At 35.3% G+C, this 20850-nt stretch overlaps 1 protein-coding gene across 1 annotated transcript in view; it reads right to left on the bottom strand.

Moving 5' to 3' along the window:
* Positions 1–20850, bottom strand: part of SLC15A5 (solute carrier family 15 member 5) — a 152646-nt gene that overhangs the window by 109425 nt on the left and 22371 nt on the right. The window contains exon 3 of the mRNA XM_036760669.1: positions 1228–1397. Coding sequence (XP_036616564.1) covers positions 1228–1397 — 170 coding nt within the window. The remainder of the gene's footprint in view (positions 1–1227; positions 1398–20850) is intronic.

Genomic DNA, 20850 nt, shown 5'->3' with positions numbered 1-20850 from the left:
TAAAAAAGTAATCATTAGCGGTTTGTTGTTAGCTTGGCAAGAGATCTCCAGTGCATTGCCCCTGGGATAAGTGCTTGGACCTGTACTATTTAACATTTTCATCAATGACTTGGATAAAGACACAACTGCATGCTTAGCAAATCTGTAAATGTGACAAAACTGGGAGGGATAACTAAGAGTGAATAATAGAATCAGGATCAAATAAAGATCTTAACAGTCTAGAATATTGGGCTAAATCTAATAAGATGGAATTTAGTAAGAATAAAAGGTCCGCCTGTGACACACAATCATGGCGTGACCCCATGCAGGTCACTTAACTTTTCATTACCCCAGGCAGTTCTGTAAGGTTTTAAGTTGGAGAGCTAGTGCTGATCTGCATTAGTGGAGAGGTTTTCCTCATGAATTTCATATTCCAATTAAATCACAGGATTAATAAAAAATAAACCATTGAACTTTGATTAAAAATATTTTGCTTCACAAGTAAAAAAATTGGCAAAACATGTCAGTTAATAAACAGTTAATAACATGTATTAAACACCCACACTATGCCAGGCACTGCTTGCTTAAAAGAGGATCTAGAGATTTCTGGGGACTGTAAACTTAAATGAGTCTGTGAGATATGGCAGGCAACAATTTGTAGGCCACATTAAGAAACGAAGAGGTTTTAGGAATATGGAGGTGATAGTACCTCTCTTCTCTGCCCTGGTCAGACCATATCTGTCATATTGTGTCCAGTTTGGAATCTATCATTTTAGAAAGTGCTCACTGATTAGCTGGAAATCATTCAAAGAATGATTACTTTGAATACTCACCATATGGATGGGTCAAAGGATGGGATATTCTGTCTGGAGAAAACCTAGAGGGAACATAGCTGCTGTTTTTAAGTGTTTGAAGGGCTGAATATGCAAGAAAGATTCCAGGGAGTAGAATCAAGATCAATGGATTGATACTGCAAAGAGAAACTTTTATCCTTGATATTGGGAAGATCACTTTCTAACCATTAGACCATAGAGATAGTGGACCCTCTCCCTGTTATTAGAGGTGTTCAAGTAGCAACTGTGTGTCCTTTTATGAGATATGTTGTGGTGCAAGTTCTTTTGGAAATATAGGTTAGACTGAAACAGATGTTTATCCCTAAAATTCTTCCAAACTCAAAAAGTTTGTCATTCTGTGAAATAGCAAAAGTAAAAAATAAAATGGTAATACTCACAAAGGATATTCACCTACCTTTTTCTGGTTGGTAAATCAGTTCACTGTGTACCATGTGAATAGTAATCAGCGCCATAAGCATAGACATAAATGGAATGAGGAAAACAAAATTTCTGGCCACTGATTGCTGGATATAACATATTCCCAGAAAGGCAATAACTGCATTTAGATTCATCAGCCAATTGCACCTATAGCAAATGGAGACAGAAAAAAACCAACATCCTAATGAGCCTATTTCAGGCTACAAATAGTTATTCTAATGTTTTTGCACAAATTTGAGCAAGGAAGTGATTTAATCTGAGGGTCTAAAAGATTGTTTTCAAATGCTAGGTCTACTAAGTGTATGGTCAGAGTGTAAGACTTCAGTAACATATAATTTTCTTCATCTATTCAATAAACATAGTTTCAGCTTCATGAAAATACATGCAGTTTTAAGGGAACGTGTTTTTTTTTTCCTTTTGGAAATGTTACTTAAGCAAACTCTTGATCCAGAAGGTTTACTGGGTAGTAGTTCTCCTTTCACATCTAAGTTTATGCTTGGTGGGACAGGAAAAAAAGTAATAGAAAAGTCAGAAACATTGGTAGACAGAGTTGGAGGTGGTACAGTGGTAGAGTACTGGGCCTGCAGTCAGAAAGACCTGAGTTCAAATCCTGCCTTAGACACTCAGTAGCCCTGTGACCCTAGGCAAATACCTTGTTTGCTTCAGTTTCCTCTTCTATTAAAGGGGATAATAATAGCGCTTACTCCTCAAAGTTGTTGCAAAATAATAATTGTAAAGTGCTTAGCACAGTGTGTGGTATATAGTAAGTGCTATGTAAATGTTAGCTGGCGTTCTTCCTCTTTTATTTCCAAATGCCCCAGAGTACCGGAATTAAACAAGAAGTAGACAGGGCATACAAGGAAATTTGTGACCTTTGAAAGACCCTCTCATTTTTGCTTTGTGAACTTTTATAATTCAGTTGATCTAGGTAAGTAGCCCTTTAAGTATTACGTGTTTCAAGGAAAATTTCCAGCTTCCATGAAAACTTCTTTGCCTAAAACATTCCAAAAAGGGCTTGTTGTGTCACTAAATGAAATCAATAGAACTTCAAATTAAAAAAAAAACCAAATCACTGAATTTTAGAATTGGAAGGGTTTACAGAGGGCCTTTTTATACATCCAGGAGGAATGATACCTTAAGCCAGAATTTTCCAAACTATGGAGTGTGCTCCCCTGGGGGGGACACAAGATCATTTTGGGGAGGGGAAGAGGTTGTGGAGTACAAAATGTGGCCCCAAATGACTATAAATGTTCAATTATCACTCTTACACATGTAGGGTGTGCATGTGTGCATTGCCAGTGTAAGTCATGTGTGTCTACATGTATCTGTCCAGATGTGGCTGATAGGGAGGATTGAATAGGTATCTCTAGTGTCTCCTTCAACCATTCTTCTCTGAGGAAGTGTTTAATTCCTGCCCCAGAGGGAGGCAGGAGATTTCCCTACTCTCATTTCCTCAGAAAGGAGGTATTGAGCTATGATTGTATTTATTTGTCTCTCTAAATATTGCCAGTTGAGGGGAAATAATTTCTAGGTTCTAGCTCTATTCTTGGTCACCATCCATTTAACAGTGAATGCTCCTAGCTATATACCCAAAGGATTGAATTCCTCCCCACCAAATGTCAGTTGCATGAAGACCAACACACATAATGAATACTAAATAAACTTATTTGTCCAAGCCTATGGCAAACAGAAATCAGAGAAATTATACCAATTAGAATATGCCAGTTATTGGACTCTCCCACTGGGAAAAAGGAGAGAGAGAGACAGAGAGAGAGACAGAGAACGACAGAGAGACAGAGAGAGAGAGAACTAATCTCAGCTAGGGGAAAATTCTCCAAAATATCTAATTTAACAAAACAGGAATAAGGACATGATCAGGTACTGACTCCTCTATATATCAGCTTCTTGCCAGAAGAATTAAATAAACCTTCCACCCTGAATGAAATAGAAGGGAAAAAACCTGCTTATTATTCACTCGACTGGTCCACCAAAGCAATTTTCTTTTTTGTTCTAAAGACCTAGATAGTTATAAACATAAATAGATAAATAAGTAGCCCATGGATAAATATGCCATGGATAAATATGACACATTTGGTTTTTCTTCATCTGAAAAAAAGATCAATGGACTTTTTGTGATAATATATTGAAATAAGCATTTTTACCTGAACATAATATGTTTTGGCTAGAGGTTAAAAAAGAGCTTCTCTGATTCATCAAAGTGATACCAGTTTTGCTACCATTCTTAATAGCTTATTTGTGTGAAATATGATTTTTCTTCTATCAATGTAATAAAGACAAAATACTGATCTTGATTAGTGGTTGAAAAATAATTATGAGTGGAAATCACATTGACAAACGTCTTGAGAAACTTTGTGCAAAAAAGACCTCATTTATCACATTTATATTATTGTTGCTATTTTATATATTAAAAATAAGAATTATAAACATATTTTATCAAAAAGCATCTTACATTATTTCTTATATTTTAAAATATTTTTGTATTTCCATTGTCTGGCTACCTCCACTAACAGATTGTCAAGGATTATTTTATAAGATGTTTGTCAACTCTTAGAGTTTGCTGGGAGTAGAGTTCTTCAGGACTTGGACACAGGATGGGGAGATGGTATGCAGAAGGAAAGGTCAGAGGTTCATAGGACTTTAGCCAGTAGGGAACTAGTGTCTAAGCCTCTCATTTTATAGAAGAGTTAAGTGCGGTACAGAAAAGTCAATCAACACATCAATCAACAGATATATATTAATCACCTACTGTATACCAGACACTATGCTAAAGACAGAAACAAAATAGCTCCTTTCTTGACCAAATTACTTGATGATTATCACAGAAGCAGTTGCTGAGGCACAGGTATTAAGTTCCTTTACTATCCTTATTAGTCATGACAACTAGGACAATAACTGACACTTTTATCATTTTAATGTTTGTAAAACACTTTTTGTATAGGGGTCAAGGAAATGAAAAATTGTCTACTTCATAGAATAAGAACTAGACAGTTTTAAACTTAGTAAGTGTTATTTTTCACTATTAATTCTCTCTCCATGTTGTGGTGATGAATAATAGGAAGAAAATATGTGTACGTGTTGGATAGGTAAGGAGTGTGGGTTGGCTTAAATCCATAGAGTGATCAGGCATCTCTCCTCTAGTTCTTTTCAGTGACACTCCCTGTCCTTCTATGCTTGTACAGAGGGTCACTGTCAAAGAATTATGTGCTCACAGTCCCACAGACCAGCACTTCTTCATGACCCCATGTGAGATCACAGAAAATTTGGCAACAGTAAAAGATTTCTGAATGAGCAATGACCAAAAATTAATTAAAAATCAAACACATAATGAATCTGAGCTGTTTATGGCAGCACTTGCCCATGTTATATCATACAACTTCACGGCAGCCTTAGTTCTGGAACACAAAGTATGTGAATTTTGCACTGCTCATAACTCTCAGGCCATGCAACACCAACCAATGATGCTCAAATGCCAAAAGGGGTCATGAGTGGAAAAAGTTTAAGAAGCCCTGCTTAGCCCATAACTGTGGCATAGTTAGTGAAAAGTAAGCAAGCATCCTCATCTGTTTCCATAAATTATTCATAGTCTCCTTGTCACATACGAAGCTTTGTTCTACCATTTCAAAAGTGGCATAGCAAAAGTCTCTCCTCTACTGCTAAATAATTCTGGTATTTACCTTTAATCTGATTCCTCACTTTTCAACAATATTTACAAACTCTCCTCTTCAGTTTGACTGCCTTACTTGCACAATGTCCTCATTTTTATCTTCCTGCCTTGGGCTATGTTGTTCTCATTCTTTCACCAAAAAAAATGCCCTCTGTACTCTCCTCTGTCTTCCCAAAGACTACCTAATCTTAAGACCCAGGTCAAGACCCTCCTCAAAATTTTGATTTCATTGATTTCATTTGAATGATCATTGAGTATCTACTATGCACAAGACACTTTTTCTAGGATCCTCCTGTAAGAAACTTTTCATAATTGGTCTAGTAAACATCAACTACCTCCAGAATGGTGAGTTTGTCATACATTTTAATAAGTAATTGTGTGTTGTCTTGTATTTTTATTTGTTTCAGTTATATTATTCTCCCTAAATGGATTGAACGCAATGTCCTTTATGTCTGGGAGAATTTCTGTTATATATTCTTTATCTATGAAGATCTAATAGTGTGATGGGTACTTAGTAGGTATTCTATTATTTCTTGTTTATTACTTGATGAGACATTTGGGATGTTGTATGGAACCGGCCAAGACCTGGCTTGGGAAAATAACAATCTTTTATTATAATTCTGTTAGTAAAGGAATATTTGACACATTGTAGGCAACGCAAAATGGAAATTTTATGACATTTCTGGATGAAGTTCCTTGACAGCCTCAGGTCATCCTTTAATGCTGCTTTAAGCTACACATTTGAGTTGTGACTGCAAGAACTGTGACTGAAGCAACTAAGAGGAACATTGAACTGGAAATCATGCTATATTTCTCTCAAGCTTTTGGAAATAATTTTATCCAAAAGTAAGTATTGTTCAGAAAATTCAGGAAGACATTTTGTGATTCTTTGATGTAATACATGTTCTTGTAAATTTAAACTGTTCTAAAGATAGTCAAGGAAACTTGCTGTTATCCTAACACTTTAATTCTTTTTTAAGAACAGCCAGTAAATGAGAAAGAATTTACTGTTTTTCCTAACTGGACTGAGAAGAGTATACAAACATGAAGAAAAGAGTGGGAGGAGCAGGCATTGAATGAACCTTACCCTTATCTAAATCAGACAAAGGAGGGTTGAAAACACAGACACAAACATACACAAATACAATAAGAGTTTGGTGCAGAATTACATTAAGCTCAAAAGAGAGACAGGTAGGTAGACCTGGAGAGCGAGTGATCTCAGAAGGAAAACCAACTTGAAAATCATATGGATTGATAATTATTTAGTATCAATTTAGTAACTTCAATAAGGGCCAGAGCCTGAACTGATAATCAACCAGAAGTAGAACCTGGACCTAAGCCTCTTTGTTCTCTGAGTTTACTCAGAGAATATCTCTTCCTATGTCAACAAGGCCAAATAGGGCTGACTTAAGAGCATTTTTTCCTCTGTCTATGGCCATTAAGGGTGAGACCCTTAACTTGAGATATTATCTTGAATAATGTGACTTTTCCTTATCTTAATATTTTATGGACATATACTATGTTATGGCATGTTAATGGTAAATTAAACACAGAGATCCTAGGTTGTAATTTCAATTGACATTTTGTCAACTCTTATCTTATTGTGTTTACAATCTATTCAATTACGAAAAGTGCTTTTCTTACATCATGATTAAACATACATGGGGATCATAAAATTGAGTAACACAGTCATTCTGAGTTGTTACTGTTCTAAAATGTATTTAAGTCTTCTCATTCTTCTATTCAGACAGTCAGATTTCATCTGGCTCCATACACGTATGTATGCTGCTAGCTTTAAGGGAATAAACAATATGAATTTATATATCACTTAGCTTGTTTGCCTCCTTTAACCAAACTTTCAGGTCAACAGGATCATAAAAGATCAATTAAAAAGAGAGAAAAAACAGCGTTAGGAAAGAAATCAGTCTGGATGTGGTGCAGAAAAGAGAGACGGAGGAGTAGGGACGTATGATTTCAATTATAAATTACTAGTGTTGATCAGATTCTGTAGATTTTTGGCTAGCTTCTTATTTAAATGTTTTGCATCAATATTGTACAATATTCACTAAGGATATGGCTCTTTCTTTGCTTGTTTTTTTCCATAATTTAGTCATTGGAACTGTATTTGTCTAGTGAGAAGAATTTGTCAGAGGGTTATATTTTCAGTTACTGATACCAATTTTGGAACATATCTCTTTAAATGTTTGACATATTTTTCTTATACAGCTAACAGGACCAAGTGTCCTCCCACCTCTTTGGCAATTCATTTAAGCTCATTCAATTTCTCTTTCTGAGGTGAGAATGAATTGTTTTGTTAATTTTGGTGGGTTTTTTGGGGGGAGATAAATTAAGTTCTTTTGAATTCTTGTGTGATGTAATAATTATTTAATTTTTTTCTATCAATTGTGATTTCATTCTGTCAGGTATTTCCTATGGTAATTTAATTTTTTCCTAGTTTTTCTTCATGCAGGTTAAAGGCTTTCTTGTTTTAGTTTTTGGCATTTGCTTTTTTCATTTATTCTCTTTAAATTAAATTTTATTTTCATATCTACATTTTTTGTCTTTCCTTCCCCACTCCAAATGAAAAAGCCAGAAAAACAAACTCCTGTTAAGAATACGTATAGTAAAACAATTCCTACATTGGCCAGGTCCTAAAAAAGTCAGTCTGTACTTTGGGTCTATTATTTCTCAGTCACCAGGTGGGTAGTATGTTTCATCATGAAACCTCTGGAATTATGTTTGATGATTATGTTGACTAGAGTTCCTAAATCTTTTAAATTTTTTGTTTTTACAATATTCCTGTTATTGTATAAATTTTTCTCTTGGTTCTGCTCATTTCACTTTGCATCAGTTCATACCAGTCTACCCATGTTCTCTGAAATTATCCTTTACATCATTTATTACAGCACAATAATGTTCCATCATATTTATATACCATAACATATTTAGTCATTTTGTAGTTGATGGACACACCCTTTTCCTATACCCCGTTTCCAATTTTTAGCCACTACAAAAAGAGGTGCAACATTTTTGCATGCATGTGTCTTTTTTCTCTTTCTCTTTTTGGGTATATATCTAGTACACCAAAAAAAGGTTTTTAAAGGTGCAATAAGAAGATAATAGATCTCACGACACATATGAAATAGAGAGCAGTTCTTATAGAGAGAGGTCTCTACACAGAAGCAGTCCAGTGATACCAGAACAAAATGTAGATTTTTGTCATGTAGTTTAAGAAGAGAATGAAGCAAGAGGAAAGCTTCATATATTTAATGCCAAAAAGGGGGCTTTACATTATATGTGCTCATCATTCTCTTCTGACACAGTTCAACCCAAAACAACATCAAGAACAGAATTTGGTGATTTGATATTAACTCTGTCCTTTAAGAGATTTAGCATGGAAAATCAATGAAGTATCTGTTTTGTGGCCAGCTTGGTCCTACTATTGGATATGAAATAAAAGCTTGTGTCAAGTCTTACCATTACCACTGTGGCATGAAAGACAAAGCTGAATATACTGAAAATAAGTCACAAGAGATTTACAAACTGTACTGTAAAAATCATAGTGGAAATGATGAATGAGATGAAGATGAAGAATGAGAAAGCAAAAGCTGGGGAAATGTAGGCAGTGATCATAGTGGCTTCCTCAGCAGCAATTCAGTGGAAACTAGGTTCAAAGGACCAAGAGTTAGAAAACTGGGAATGAACAAGGCATTCATAACTGCTATTCTTTTTCTCTGTTTTTTTTTTTAAATCAGAAAGGGTTAAGAACTTTCTACTGCCTGATCCTTCATGCAGCTGCTTGAGATGTTCATGTGTGTGAGCCCTCAATAAGTGGCAGAGTTTTATTTGTCGATATTATGTAGTTTGTAGACTTCAGTGTCTGGAAAAAATAGAAACTCAATAATATGTACAGTGTCAGAAATGAAAGCAGACATTGAAATGAACTAAACTCTATTTCTGTACTGAATAAAATTCTAAGATCTGGAATGTGTAAAAAAAAGTCAAAAAGTCAAAAGTCTGCATAGTTTAGTAGCTCTTAGAGAATAGTTCCAAATTGCTTTCCAGAATGGCTCCATGAACAGTGCTTTAATGTATCTGTTTTCCCACAGCCCCTTCAGCAGTTTTTCTTTTTTCTTTTTTTGGCCTGCTTTGACAATCTGATGGATTGTGCTTATTTCAAATTTGTTAATCTGTTGATATTATAGGTTTTTTTTAAACATTTTGTGCTGTTCATTAATTTTTATTTTTTCTATTGTATTAATTTCCATTTTTAAAGATACAATTTTCCCTCTGAGGATAGCCATAGTAGCATCCCCCAAATTTTTTATAACTTGTTTTGTTATCATCCTGTTTTACCGCTTGTTCCTGTTCCTTTGATGTTATTTGACTCATTTTAGATGTTAATACATTATCTTTTAGATCTATATCTTCTGCTTATGTTTTCTGGATTTATAATTATTTCTTTTGGGTCTTGGTCAGTCAATCCACCAATCAACAAGCATTTATTAAGTGTTTACTATTGTGACAGACATAGTGCTAAGCACTAGGGATACAAAGACAAGCAAAAACATTGATTGCCCTTGTTCTCAAGGAGTTCACGTTCTTTTCTTTTAAGGGGGGAAGGCAGGGCAATTGGGGTTAAGTGACTTGCCCAAGGTCACACAGCTAGTACATGTGTCAAGTGTCTGAGACCGGATTTGAACTCAGGTCCTCCTGACTCCAGGGCCAGTGCTCTACTCACTGCACCACCTAGCTGCCCCAGGAGTTCACATTCTAATAGCATTCTAATAGTGTGGGAAAAGGGCGTCATGCAAATAAGTATATGCATATAAGGTATCTATCTATATCTATATCTTTAGATCTAGAGATGTATGTATATATATGTATATACACACATAGATACATGGATATATATGTATATATACATAAGTATATAGGTATAGATGATACACATACAAAATATATATGTCTGTCATATATGTATACTTATATATGTGTATACTTACATATTACATAAATGTATGTGTGTATATATTTATATATTTGTATATATATATATATATATATATATATATATACAGAGAGAGAGAGAGAGAGAGACAGACAGACAGACAGAGAGAGACAGACAGCAAAAATGGAAAGCAACATCAAAGAGAAGGAAATACAAGTGGGGGTGAGTTTGGGGAAAACAAAGGCGTCTTGAAGTAGATAGTATTTCATCTGAATTATGAAGAAAGCCAGGGAAGCAAGGCAGCAGAGGTGAGGAAAAAGAGCATTCTACTTACAGAAGACAGCCAGTAAAGGATGATAGAATTGGGAGATGGAGTATTGTGTACAAGCTGGATTGTAGAGGATGTAAAAATACAACAAGAAAGGTAGGAATGGAATAGGTTAAAATGGGCTTTAAATACCAAAGAGAACATTTTATATTTGATTCTAGAGGTAATAGGGAGGTACTGGAGTTGGTTGGTAAGGGGGTGGGGGTGACATGGTCAGACCTGTGCTTTAGGCAAATAACTTTGGCAGCTAATGGGAGCATGGATTTGAGTGGAGAGGGACATTAGGCTAGTCCAGAAGTTAGAAAGCTAATTCAATAGCGCACCTGAGAGTTGATAAAGGCCTGTATGAAGATGGTAGCTATAAGAATGAAGAGAAAGGACGTTTATTAGAGTTCTTGTGAAGGCAGAAATGACAAAATCTGACAACAGATTGGAGATATATGTGTATATATATGTGTGTGTGTATATATATATATATATATATATGTATGTATGTATGTATATTGGATATAAATGAGAGGAGTCGAGTGGCATTAAAATGATGAGCCTTGGTGACTGAGAGGATGGTAGTATTTTTCACCAAAATAAAGAATGAAGAGTGGATGATTTGGAGACAAAGACTGTGAGTTCTGTTTTTGGACATACTAAGTTTGAGATGCTTATGGGACCTCCAGTTCAATCTGTCCAAAAGACAATTGGTGATGAAGGACTGTAGTACAGAAGAGAGACAAGATACACACACACACACACACACATACACACATCTGAGAATCACATGAATAGAACTGATAAACACATGGGAACTGATAAGATCACCAGATAAAAAAGAATAAAGGAGAAGAGAAAAGGCGGCTAGAATAGAGCCTTGGAGGGGCACATATAGTTTGTGGACATGACCTGGTTGAAGATCCAGCAAAGAAGACTAGGGAAGAGCAATAGGAAGGAGGAGAACCAGAAGAGAACAGTGCCATTAAAACACCCAAAACTAAAGGGCAAATCTCCTTTCCTGCCTCCACTCCTTATTCTCCAGACTTCTCCACCTCTACCACAGCAGCCTTTTCACTCTGGGAAGATACCTCTGATCCTACAGCCCCATTCTCTATTTAGTGAGTTCCTCCCTGGAACTTCCATTTGAAGAAGTACCTGTTATCTGTGTTCATCCCTTTCCTGACTCTCTGGACTTTTTAACACTATCCCCATGTATACCTTCTTCCACATGTCTGGTTTTCAGCTCCCTTCTTTTGTATTTTCTTCCTCCATTAGAATATAAGTTCCTAGAGGGCAAGGACTGTCTTTTCAATTTCATTTATATTCTCAGCACACAGCAGATTACCTGGATCACAAGCACTTAAATAGACAAATACTTTATCTATCCATCTATCTATACTCACCTATCTATCTCCATCCATCTCCAGTTATCCCTTCCACATAGTGACTTTCCCCAATGCAGTTTTGATATATTGCAGGTCAACATAAGAAATTAAATGGGAATTTTAGGGGAGTTTTGTTGAAGCTGTAGACAAGATATGAAGGCTAGCAGGTCACAAAGAAAATATTTAGAAACTGAGAAACACATAAAATATATGTATAGTATTGCATAACATAAAAATATTTTATCTTTTAATACCTTAATAATTCAGACTTCTTTTCTAGTTTGAAGGGAGGCCCAAAAATTTTTACATGGACATTCTAGATTGCAGGAGCACTGTACCACTAATCCCCATGATGCGAAAGGGGTAATTGTATTTAGATAAGAAGGTGTCTAGGAAGAGATGGTGATTAAAAATGCCAAAGACTTTGGAGAAGCCAAGAAGGATGAGAAATTTTAAAAGACAAATTAAGAGACTTTGGAGAACAATTAGCTCAAATAGTACATTTGCTTGCCAAAATAGGGAAAAAGAGATACTGAACTATGCTAAGACAAATATCCTGGTACCTAAACCAAGAACTGCTAAAAAGGACCCTACAGGCTAATAGCTCTAATGAACATTGATGCAAAAATAGTTTTAAAAATATTAGCAAAGAAGTTGAAGTAACATATTAAAAAGATTATATACTATGTCCACTTTGGGCTTACACTAGAAAAGCAGAATTGATTTAATAAGGAAAATCATAAATATAATAGACAATATTAGTTTAAAATAATAAATTACAAGATTATTTCAATAGAGGCAGAAAAATTTTTGACAAGATACAATACCAATTTATGTTTTTTTAAAAAAAATTTAAAAGATCATCCACAAATATACTTTTACTTAATGTGCTAAAAATTATCTATCTAAAACTAAGAGCTAGTATTATCTGTAATGGTGAAACACTAAATGTCTTACCACTGAGATCAGCAATAAGGCAAAGGTGTCCATTGTCACTTCTATTATTTAGTATAGAAATAAATTGAGGAAACAAGCATAGACAAAGAGAAAATAAATAAACAATCTTTGCAAACAATATGATGCTTTGTTTAGAGAGCCCTAGGGATTCAATTAAAAACTAGTTGAAATAATAGCTTCAGTGATGTGTCAGGATATAAGAGAAATCCACAAAAAATGATGTTTTTTATCAACAAAAGCCAACAGGAAGGAAATAGAAATTCCATTAAACATAACTTTGAAATGTATCAAACATATGGAATCTGACCTAAGAAAACACATAAATTTGTTATATGAATACAATTACAAAATATTTAGAAATGAAATTTTAGAGAGATTTTTAATTGCTCATACTGTGATTATCCCATTATAATAAAATAAGTATATTTCCTAAATTAATTCATGATAATTAAATTATAAAAGGCTTACTTCATAGAACTATAAAAAAACTAAATTGATCTTGAGCAACAAGAGTTTAAAAATTTCATGGGAAATGTGGAGAATAAAAATATGAGGAAGAAAGCAGTGCATATTTCAAACCATACTACAAAGAAGCAATTGTCATAACAATTTGTACTGGTTAAAAAGCAGGAAAAAATTGGCCAGTAAAAACAATTAGGTACACAAGATATAGAAGCAATTAAACAGAACAGTATTTGGTAGTTTTCTGCCAACACCAAGATTTCAACCCGTGGTAAATAGTCTGGCAGAAATTAGCTTTATCCCAATACCTTACACCTTTTACCACACATAGTTATCTTTTAGTAGACACATGACTTAGAGGTAAAAGGTCTTCATAAACAAAAAGGAAAGACAGGAAGGAGATACTTTTCACAAACATGAATAAAGGAAAATCTTGATCAAGCAAAGGAGAGAGCGGATGAAATAGTAATAGAAAATTTTGATTAAATAAAATGGATTTTGTTGGTAAAAACTAAATCAATGCAATAAAAAATAAAAGAGAAACAGTTATGTGTGTAAAAATCTATGGAAAATTTCTTAGATAAAGGATTGAAGTACAAGGTATATAGGGAACTGATACACAATTTGGACTGAAGGCTTTCTAAATCCAAGTAACTGTCTAGTAAGGAAACAATGATCACCTACAACCAACACAGCTTCATCAAGAAAAGTCTTGACAGGCTAGTCTTTATTCATTTTAAGATTGTTTTTTTCCTTATTTAATATTTTATTTTCCTCCAGTTAAATGTAAAAACAATCCCCAATATTTGCTTTTAAAACTTTGATTTCCAAATTCTCTCCCTTCCTTTCTCCCCCTTACTCCCATTGAGAAGCCAAACAATTTGATATAGGTTATACATGTGCAGTCATGAAAAATATTTCATAATAGTCATGTTGTGAAAGAAAATATAGATCCCCCCAAACTCAAGAAAAATAAAGTAAAAAAATGCTTCAATCTGTATTCAAAAGACAATGTTAATTAAGTTAGTAGATGAGGAAACTTCTGTACATGAATTTTACCAATATTTTAGCAAAGTTTTTTTTAAATAAAGTCTTAATGCTAGTCTTTGTAGAAAAGATAGAGAGAAGTAGGATAGACAAGAGAGTAATTGAATGGATTGAGAACTGGCGAATGAGTAAAAGAATCATCATAGGTGTGCACAAAGTGTGCATCAGGTGTGCTGACACACTGAGTCCAGGCTCTTCACATGGCTTTGTTTAGCATGATGTGACTCCATGTCAATGGGGGAGGAAATCTCCTATGGACTTCCTCAAAAATCCTTAAATGGGCCCTGTGCATTTAGATAAAACTAAAGGTAGTATGCTTATCAAAATGGCAGATGATACAAAGATGTGAAGGATAGCTAACACATTTGATGACAGTCAGTGGCCATTCAGGGCTAAATTTAATATGATGACATTTAATAATAACAAATATGAAGTGTCATGTTTGTTCTTTATGTTTTAGTCAAAAGAACATTCTGCTCTTTTCATAAGTACAAGATGGGGCAAGCATGGCTAGATAGCAGTTATGTTAAACTCAATATGAATTCACCAGGGTGATATGATGGCCAAAAAAGCTAATGTGATTTTGGACTGCATTTAGAGAGGCATAGTTACAAGGAATAGGGAAGTGATACTTCAATTGGAGTCTGCCCTGCTTAGAGCCATTGGGAGTGTAGTGTTCATTTCTGGGCACCACACTTTAGAAAGGACATTTTTTTATTTGAAGAGCATCTTAAAGAGGACGCCCAGGATGGTGAAGAACCTTGAGTCCATTGCAAATTAAGATCAGTTGAAGGAACATGGCATAATTAGGGAAGAGGAGAAAAAAGATGAAGAGGGATATAGAGGGACTCTTAAAATAACTGAAAGGCAGTGAAGTCAGGTCAACAAGTATTTATTAAGATCCTTTTGGTCTTCGAGGGGGAGAACTAGAAGATGGACTAGAAGAATGAGGAGGAGTTGCAAAGAGGTGAATGTGGACTTGATGTCAGTAACAGGTCTGTGGAAGTTAGAATTTTTCAAGTGAAATGGGTAGTCAGGGAGCAGCAGACTTCTGCACACTGAAGGATTTCAATCAAAGACTGGATGACCAGTCTGGGAGCATATGGTAGTAGAGATTCTTTTTTTTCAGTGGGGAGGGGATGTGGATTGGACTAGATATTTGCTGAAAAAATCTGATTAGATATCTTCCTGAATCAAAGTTCTATATTAAATCCCACTACGCTAAAACTGATACACATATTTCTTGTAGTAAGCAAGCCTTTCTGAGTCTCATTTTCAGTGTCTCCTTGAACTTATTATTAGTAATTTGAAAACCAAGCAGCCAATAAATATTTGTTAAGTATCAGCTATATTCAAGGCACTCTACTAAATGCTAGGGCTAAAAATACAAACAAAAAGAAAGACAGTTCTTGCTGTCAAGAGCTTGTAATCTAATGGGAGAAAACAACACACAAAGGGAAACTTAAAATTAAGTGGGAAGTGGGAGAGAAAAAGGTACTTGGTGTAGAGGGTATAATGGAGAATTCCAAAGAAGTCCAAAATCAGTGTAGCTGGAGGGAAATAATGGAGTATAACTATGCAGTGCTCCTCCTTAAAAAGAGGCCCTGGAGCCTGTGGCTCTGTCCTCCAGTTCAAAAGTCTAATCAGAGGGGCAGGGGGGTATCAATAAGATGTGCGTGCAAGGCAGATTCAATCTTGTAAGATAATAAAATTTCCCAATAATGAATTTCCTGGGAAAGGAAAGCATTTTGAAGAGTTCTAAAGAAGTCAAAAGGCAGGGTAGCTAGTGTGAAATGTGAAGAAAAAGAGTGTGTCAATTTTTTTGTTTGTTTGTTTGTTGGAACAGGACACCTACGATGATCTTTGGAATTCTTTAACACATACTTAGAGGAAGGTTGTAATTTTTCTCCTGATATTATTAGAAATGAATAGGTAACAAAGACAGATGGGCTATTTCCACACCCCACCATAGTATTACTGTGCAATTTTAGAACAAGATAATATCTTGCTTCAAAAGTAAGCAATACTGAAAAAAATCCAAGAGGGCACTTTGTGACTTGCTAATGTGGTAACATTAAATTGTCTAGGGACAGTCAGAGAAATGTGCAATGACTCATTTTATTTTGGTCTGACAGTTGTTGCTTATTTTAGAATAAGCATTTTTCTCTCATAATTCTACTTTATGGAATACTCTGGTAGCTAAAAATTTAGAGCAAGAGAGGGGATATAATCTTTAAAGTCCCTCCTTCTTCTAAATTTTTCAGTGGAATGGATTAGGTTTACATTTTAATGAAAGAGGATCATTGAGTTTGGTCTAGGGAATGAAAGGTTGAAATGAATTTTTAAACCTTATTTTATGATTTTTGATTTGGAAAACCTTGCAGCTGTTTCTCTTTCACTCCTTTCTCCTTGTCTTCTCTTTTTTATTTCCTTCTTTGTGATTGCTGTGGGCTTTTTCAGTTGTCCTCCTTTTTCCGCAGACTTTCTCAGTAGCCTTGAACTCTAAAGTCCTATAGTCAGTTCCCTCGTGAAAATAAAAACTATTTCAAGCATTCAGAGCCTAAAAGCCTTTCCCTAAGAAGGCAAATCAGGCAACAAGTCAAATGAGAAGTTTAATGTATTCTCTCTTTTCTATTTCCATTTTGGTTCGATTTTCATAGGTGTATGTGTTTGGGGAAGAATTCTGAAGGAATTTCCTGCAGGCTTGTGTTCATATTACCCTTTTGATGTGAGAAGGCTAAGGAAGAAGGTATTTGTTTCTAAGAAGGGAGGATATAGCATTGTTGGTGTGGATAGAATGTCAATAGAATTTCAGTGGGGCTATTTTTGTTGAAAGATATTTTCAGGCTGCAGCTCAGAATGCAAGCCTAAGGATATTCTAAAGATAAAACTAGATGATATTAAGGCAAAGAGGCAAATTTGATGTCATGGACAATATTTCGACTTGGAAGGATGAGAGCTATGACTAGAATATGGCTCTGTGAGGGCAGACATCTTTCAAAAGAAACAGGATAGGTAAAATGGAGAAGCTGAAATGGAGTAGTATTATAGATTATCAAGATATTTGAGGAAAGTCAGGTGTCAGGAGAAGCATTGTATAGAGCATCTGGGTGAAGATCAACAGAAGCAGAAACAAAAGCAATATTGCCTACCACACGGAGGAAAAAAGAAATAGATTAGAAGTTTGGGAAACATAAGCTTGACATTGAATCACAATATGGTAGTGACGAGGGACTTCAATTAGAGCTCTCTGACACAAGTAGAGCTAAAAATGTATTGATTTATCTTAATCATAATTTTAATCCTTCTAAAGGTAGAGAAACCATTCTGGAAATTCTTGTATTAGATGCTTACCAATAAAGAGAATCTGGTTGTTGGGGAAGGAAAGGATGGGAATTTTGGAGGGAAGTAACCACACTATTTCAGAATTTATGAAAGAGAAAAGAGATGGTCATATGCTAGTCTGATATTCACCTTAAAACTTAGGAGAGCATATTTCAAAGCATTCAGAGGAAGGATAAATAGAATCTATGGACAAAAAAATTATACAGTGGAAGTCAACTCAAGAGGGATGGAAAGTTTGAAGGAAAAAAAATTAAGTAACAATCCCAGTGAGGCAAAGGGGAATGGGGTGGGCAGGGAGATCAAATACATGTAATTCACCTGTCATCTCAGAGTTTTAAAAAGACATGTGTAGAAATTGAAAGTAAGTGTAACAGGATAAATATGCAATGGAGTCCCCATTCCTCCTAAATTATCATTTTTGTGTACCCAGAAATAGCAAAAGAATACTGATAGGAATGCTGTAGAGCACAAGAAATAGATATTCCTCATGGACTATTTCTTTGACTTTTCATAAAAATTTTCTAATAGTATTACAATCTGAGCTAAAAATAACATAATAGCTGACATTTCACTAGGAGAAAAAGACTAATGAGTTTAAGCTCCTTGAAAGTAAGGATTAGGGAGTAGCTAGATGGCTCAGTGAATGGAGCACTGGCCTTGGAGTCACGAGGACCCGAGTTCAAATTAGGCCACAGACATTTGACACTTACTAGCTGTGTGACCTTGGGCAAGTCACTTAACCCCAATTGCCTTGCCTTCCCCCCTCAAAAAAGAAAGTAGAGATTGTTTCTTTTGTTGTACAAAGTGTCCCAAAACCCTTGCTGCACGATATTTTGGGGGGGGACACCTTCCTTATATTTGTGTCCCTAGTGCCTGACACACAGTAAGACTTTAATGCTTACAGATTGATAAAATATTCTTTCCAAGAGAATTGCCGAAAGAGTAAGTAATGTTTGTAAGGGAGGCTCTAAACATTTGAAAACTCAGAGATGTTGCTTGGTAGAGGATAGATAATGACCTTGCTTCTTGAGTTTGGCTTTGTCTCTGTACCCTTCTATTTTCTATAGGAGAAGAGGAGTTCTGGAATTAAGACCCCAAAGTCCAAGGTCCTGACATTTTTGTTAGGAGATTATACCTTACATGAAAGATGATCAGGCATAGTCTTAACATCAGAGATTAAAACTGGGAGACATATAAAATTCTCACCTTAAACTGAGATTGAGGTCTCTGGCAGACACTGAAGGAAATTGAGTTCACACAAAAGATTAACTTTGAGGCTACTAACTAGCTTGGAGGGAGGACTTGACAATTGATTTGGATATGAGAGTTAGGGAGAGAGAAGAGTCTATCATCTTGAGGTTTGTGAAACTGGATTATTGGAAGAATTGGGTTCTTTCAACAAAAATAGGACAGTTTGAAAGTGGGAGTAATTTGGCTATTTGAGTGATGAGACAATGAATTCTGTTTTGGACTGTTGAGTTTAGGATGACTATGGTGCATCCCTTTGGAAATGCCCAATACACAATTGGCAATGCAAAATTGGACTTCAGGAAAACAATTAAAGTTGCATATGTAGATACAGATATGAGAATGGCATACAAAGAAATAATAACCAGGTCCATTGAAACTATTGAGGCCATAGAGAGAGGTTGCAAAGATAGAAAAAAGGAACTTGGATAGATTTCATGCCTAGGCATAGTGACACCAATTGTGATTTAGCAGAGAAGAATGGGATGGAGTATTTAGATTGACAGGAAGAAAGCTAGAGGAGATCAATGCCACAAAAGCTGAAGGAGAGGAGAGTTTCCTGGAGGAGGGAGTGATAAACAGTTTCAAAAGGGCAGAGATTACTGAGAAAATGGATACTGGATATCACAATTAAGATATGATAAATTTGGAGATAACAATTTCAGTTGAGTGGTAAGGTCAAAAATCAAAGTGCAAGGGGTTAAAATGTCTAATTCCATCTTCCCAAGGTCTCAGTGCTGTACAGGAACCTGGAATGTTGGGGACCCCATGTCTTGAGTCACTTCCAGAGATTGAACTACAACAGCAATGCCAACTTACTGTCCTCTAAATTCGCACATGCCCAAGATAAAGTTCTTCTTGACTGGTTCTGGTTCTTATCCTACTCTTTCTAAGAAGTTTCTCTAGTAGGGAAATTGGCTCATTACTATTTAGCATTATTAAAAGACAGTCATTTTGTGGCTGATCAGTTAGGAAGAGAAATATTCATTCCAGTTTTCCCATTTCTTTCTTGGTTTATTGACAGGAAACTGACAACAGCTTTTCTTCTTAATTGATCAGCCACAAAATGACTTTCTTTTAATAGTGCTAAATAATAATGAGCTACATTTTCCTAATGCAAAATTTCCTCTGCAAGAATAAAATGGGTAATTTTAGAAGCTGGGTTAACTCTTTCAGTTCATTATCATTTGCTCAAACACTCATCGGTATCCTAAGTGTTACCATTGTGGCCTGGATTAATGTATCCCAAATCAGTCCCACAGATTGGATTTCACACTAGGTGAGTCCAAGTTAGTGATTTTGTCTTAATGTAGACCTGAGTCCCAAAGCTTCAGTTATTTTCCATTTACTAGCAAAGAACTCAAGAAACTATGGATATTGACTTCAAAGTTTTGGAAATGTGAATCTTTGAGCCTCCGGAGACTCACATCGCTATAAACTATCACACTGCTTCCTTACATCAACTTACAAAGTGATATAACTTCAGGATGCTATCTAATGATGAGAAAGTAGCACAGGATTCTACTCTCAGAGTCTGTAATGAGATTAGGAAATAATAAAAACCCAAATTTGAATTATTCATCCTGTGGTTGTAATTGAATGGCCTGGATGCCACACAGCTGGAAAAAATTCATTTTCACCTCATTCCCCACCCTCCTATTTCCAAAGCCCCTTCCACCCCCCAAAGAAGTAGTTCATTCATATTATGTCTCCTTTGTAATCAACACTGAGAAATGTCACTTTGATTAAACGCAACTTTGAATGACTAAGACCACAGTATAATAAATTCTCCAGAGCTATCTTTCAGAACAACTGATTGCTCTCCAGTCTTAATCCTCCAGAGTCTTATTTAATCAAAATGATGTTGCTAATTAAGGATTAAAACCTCCAAATAGAGTTTAAAAAAAGAAGGATTTTTCTTTCTCCTTTGGGTAGGTCAAGGAGGCAGAATCTGCTATAAGGAACTGAATAGTCCCTCACACCCCTAGTAAAACTACATTATTCTCTGACATTTGGATTTAATCCAAAACAGGCTTGAGTGCTTTGTAATATTAACATAATTGAAAAGAATGAACCTAACTAGGAAAGCTACATCCACATAGGCAAGATTTGTTCTAAAATTTCTCACTTATTTTATATGTAGGGTTACCAAGTTTAAAATTATGTATAATAGATGCACATCAAGTTGTGCATAATGGAGGACT

The sequence above is a fragment of the Trichosurus vulpecula genome, chromosome 5 (genome assembly GCF_011100635.1).
Source record: "Trichosurus vulpecula isolate mTriVul1 chromosome 5, mTriVul1.pri, whole genome shotgun sequence".
NCBI classification, from domain to species: Eukaryota; Metazoa; Chordata; class Mammalia; order Diprotodontia; family Phalangeridae; genus Trichosurus; species Trichosurus vulpecula.
The sequence above is the reverse complement of the archived record's forward strand: the minus strand, read 5'-3'. Positions and strand labels throughout refer to the sequence as shown.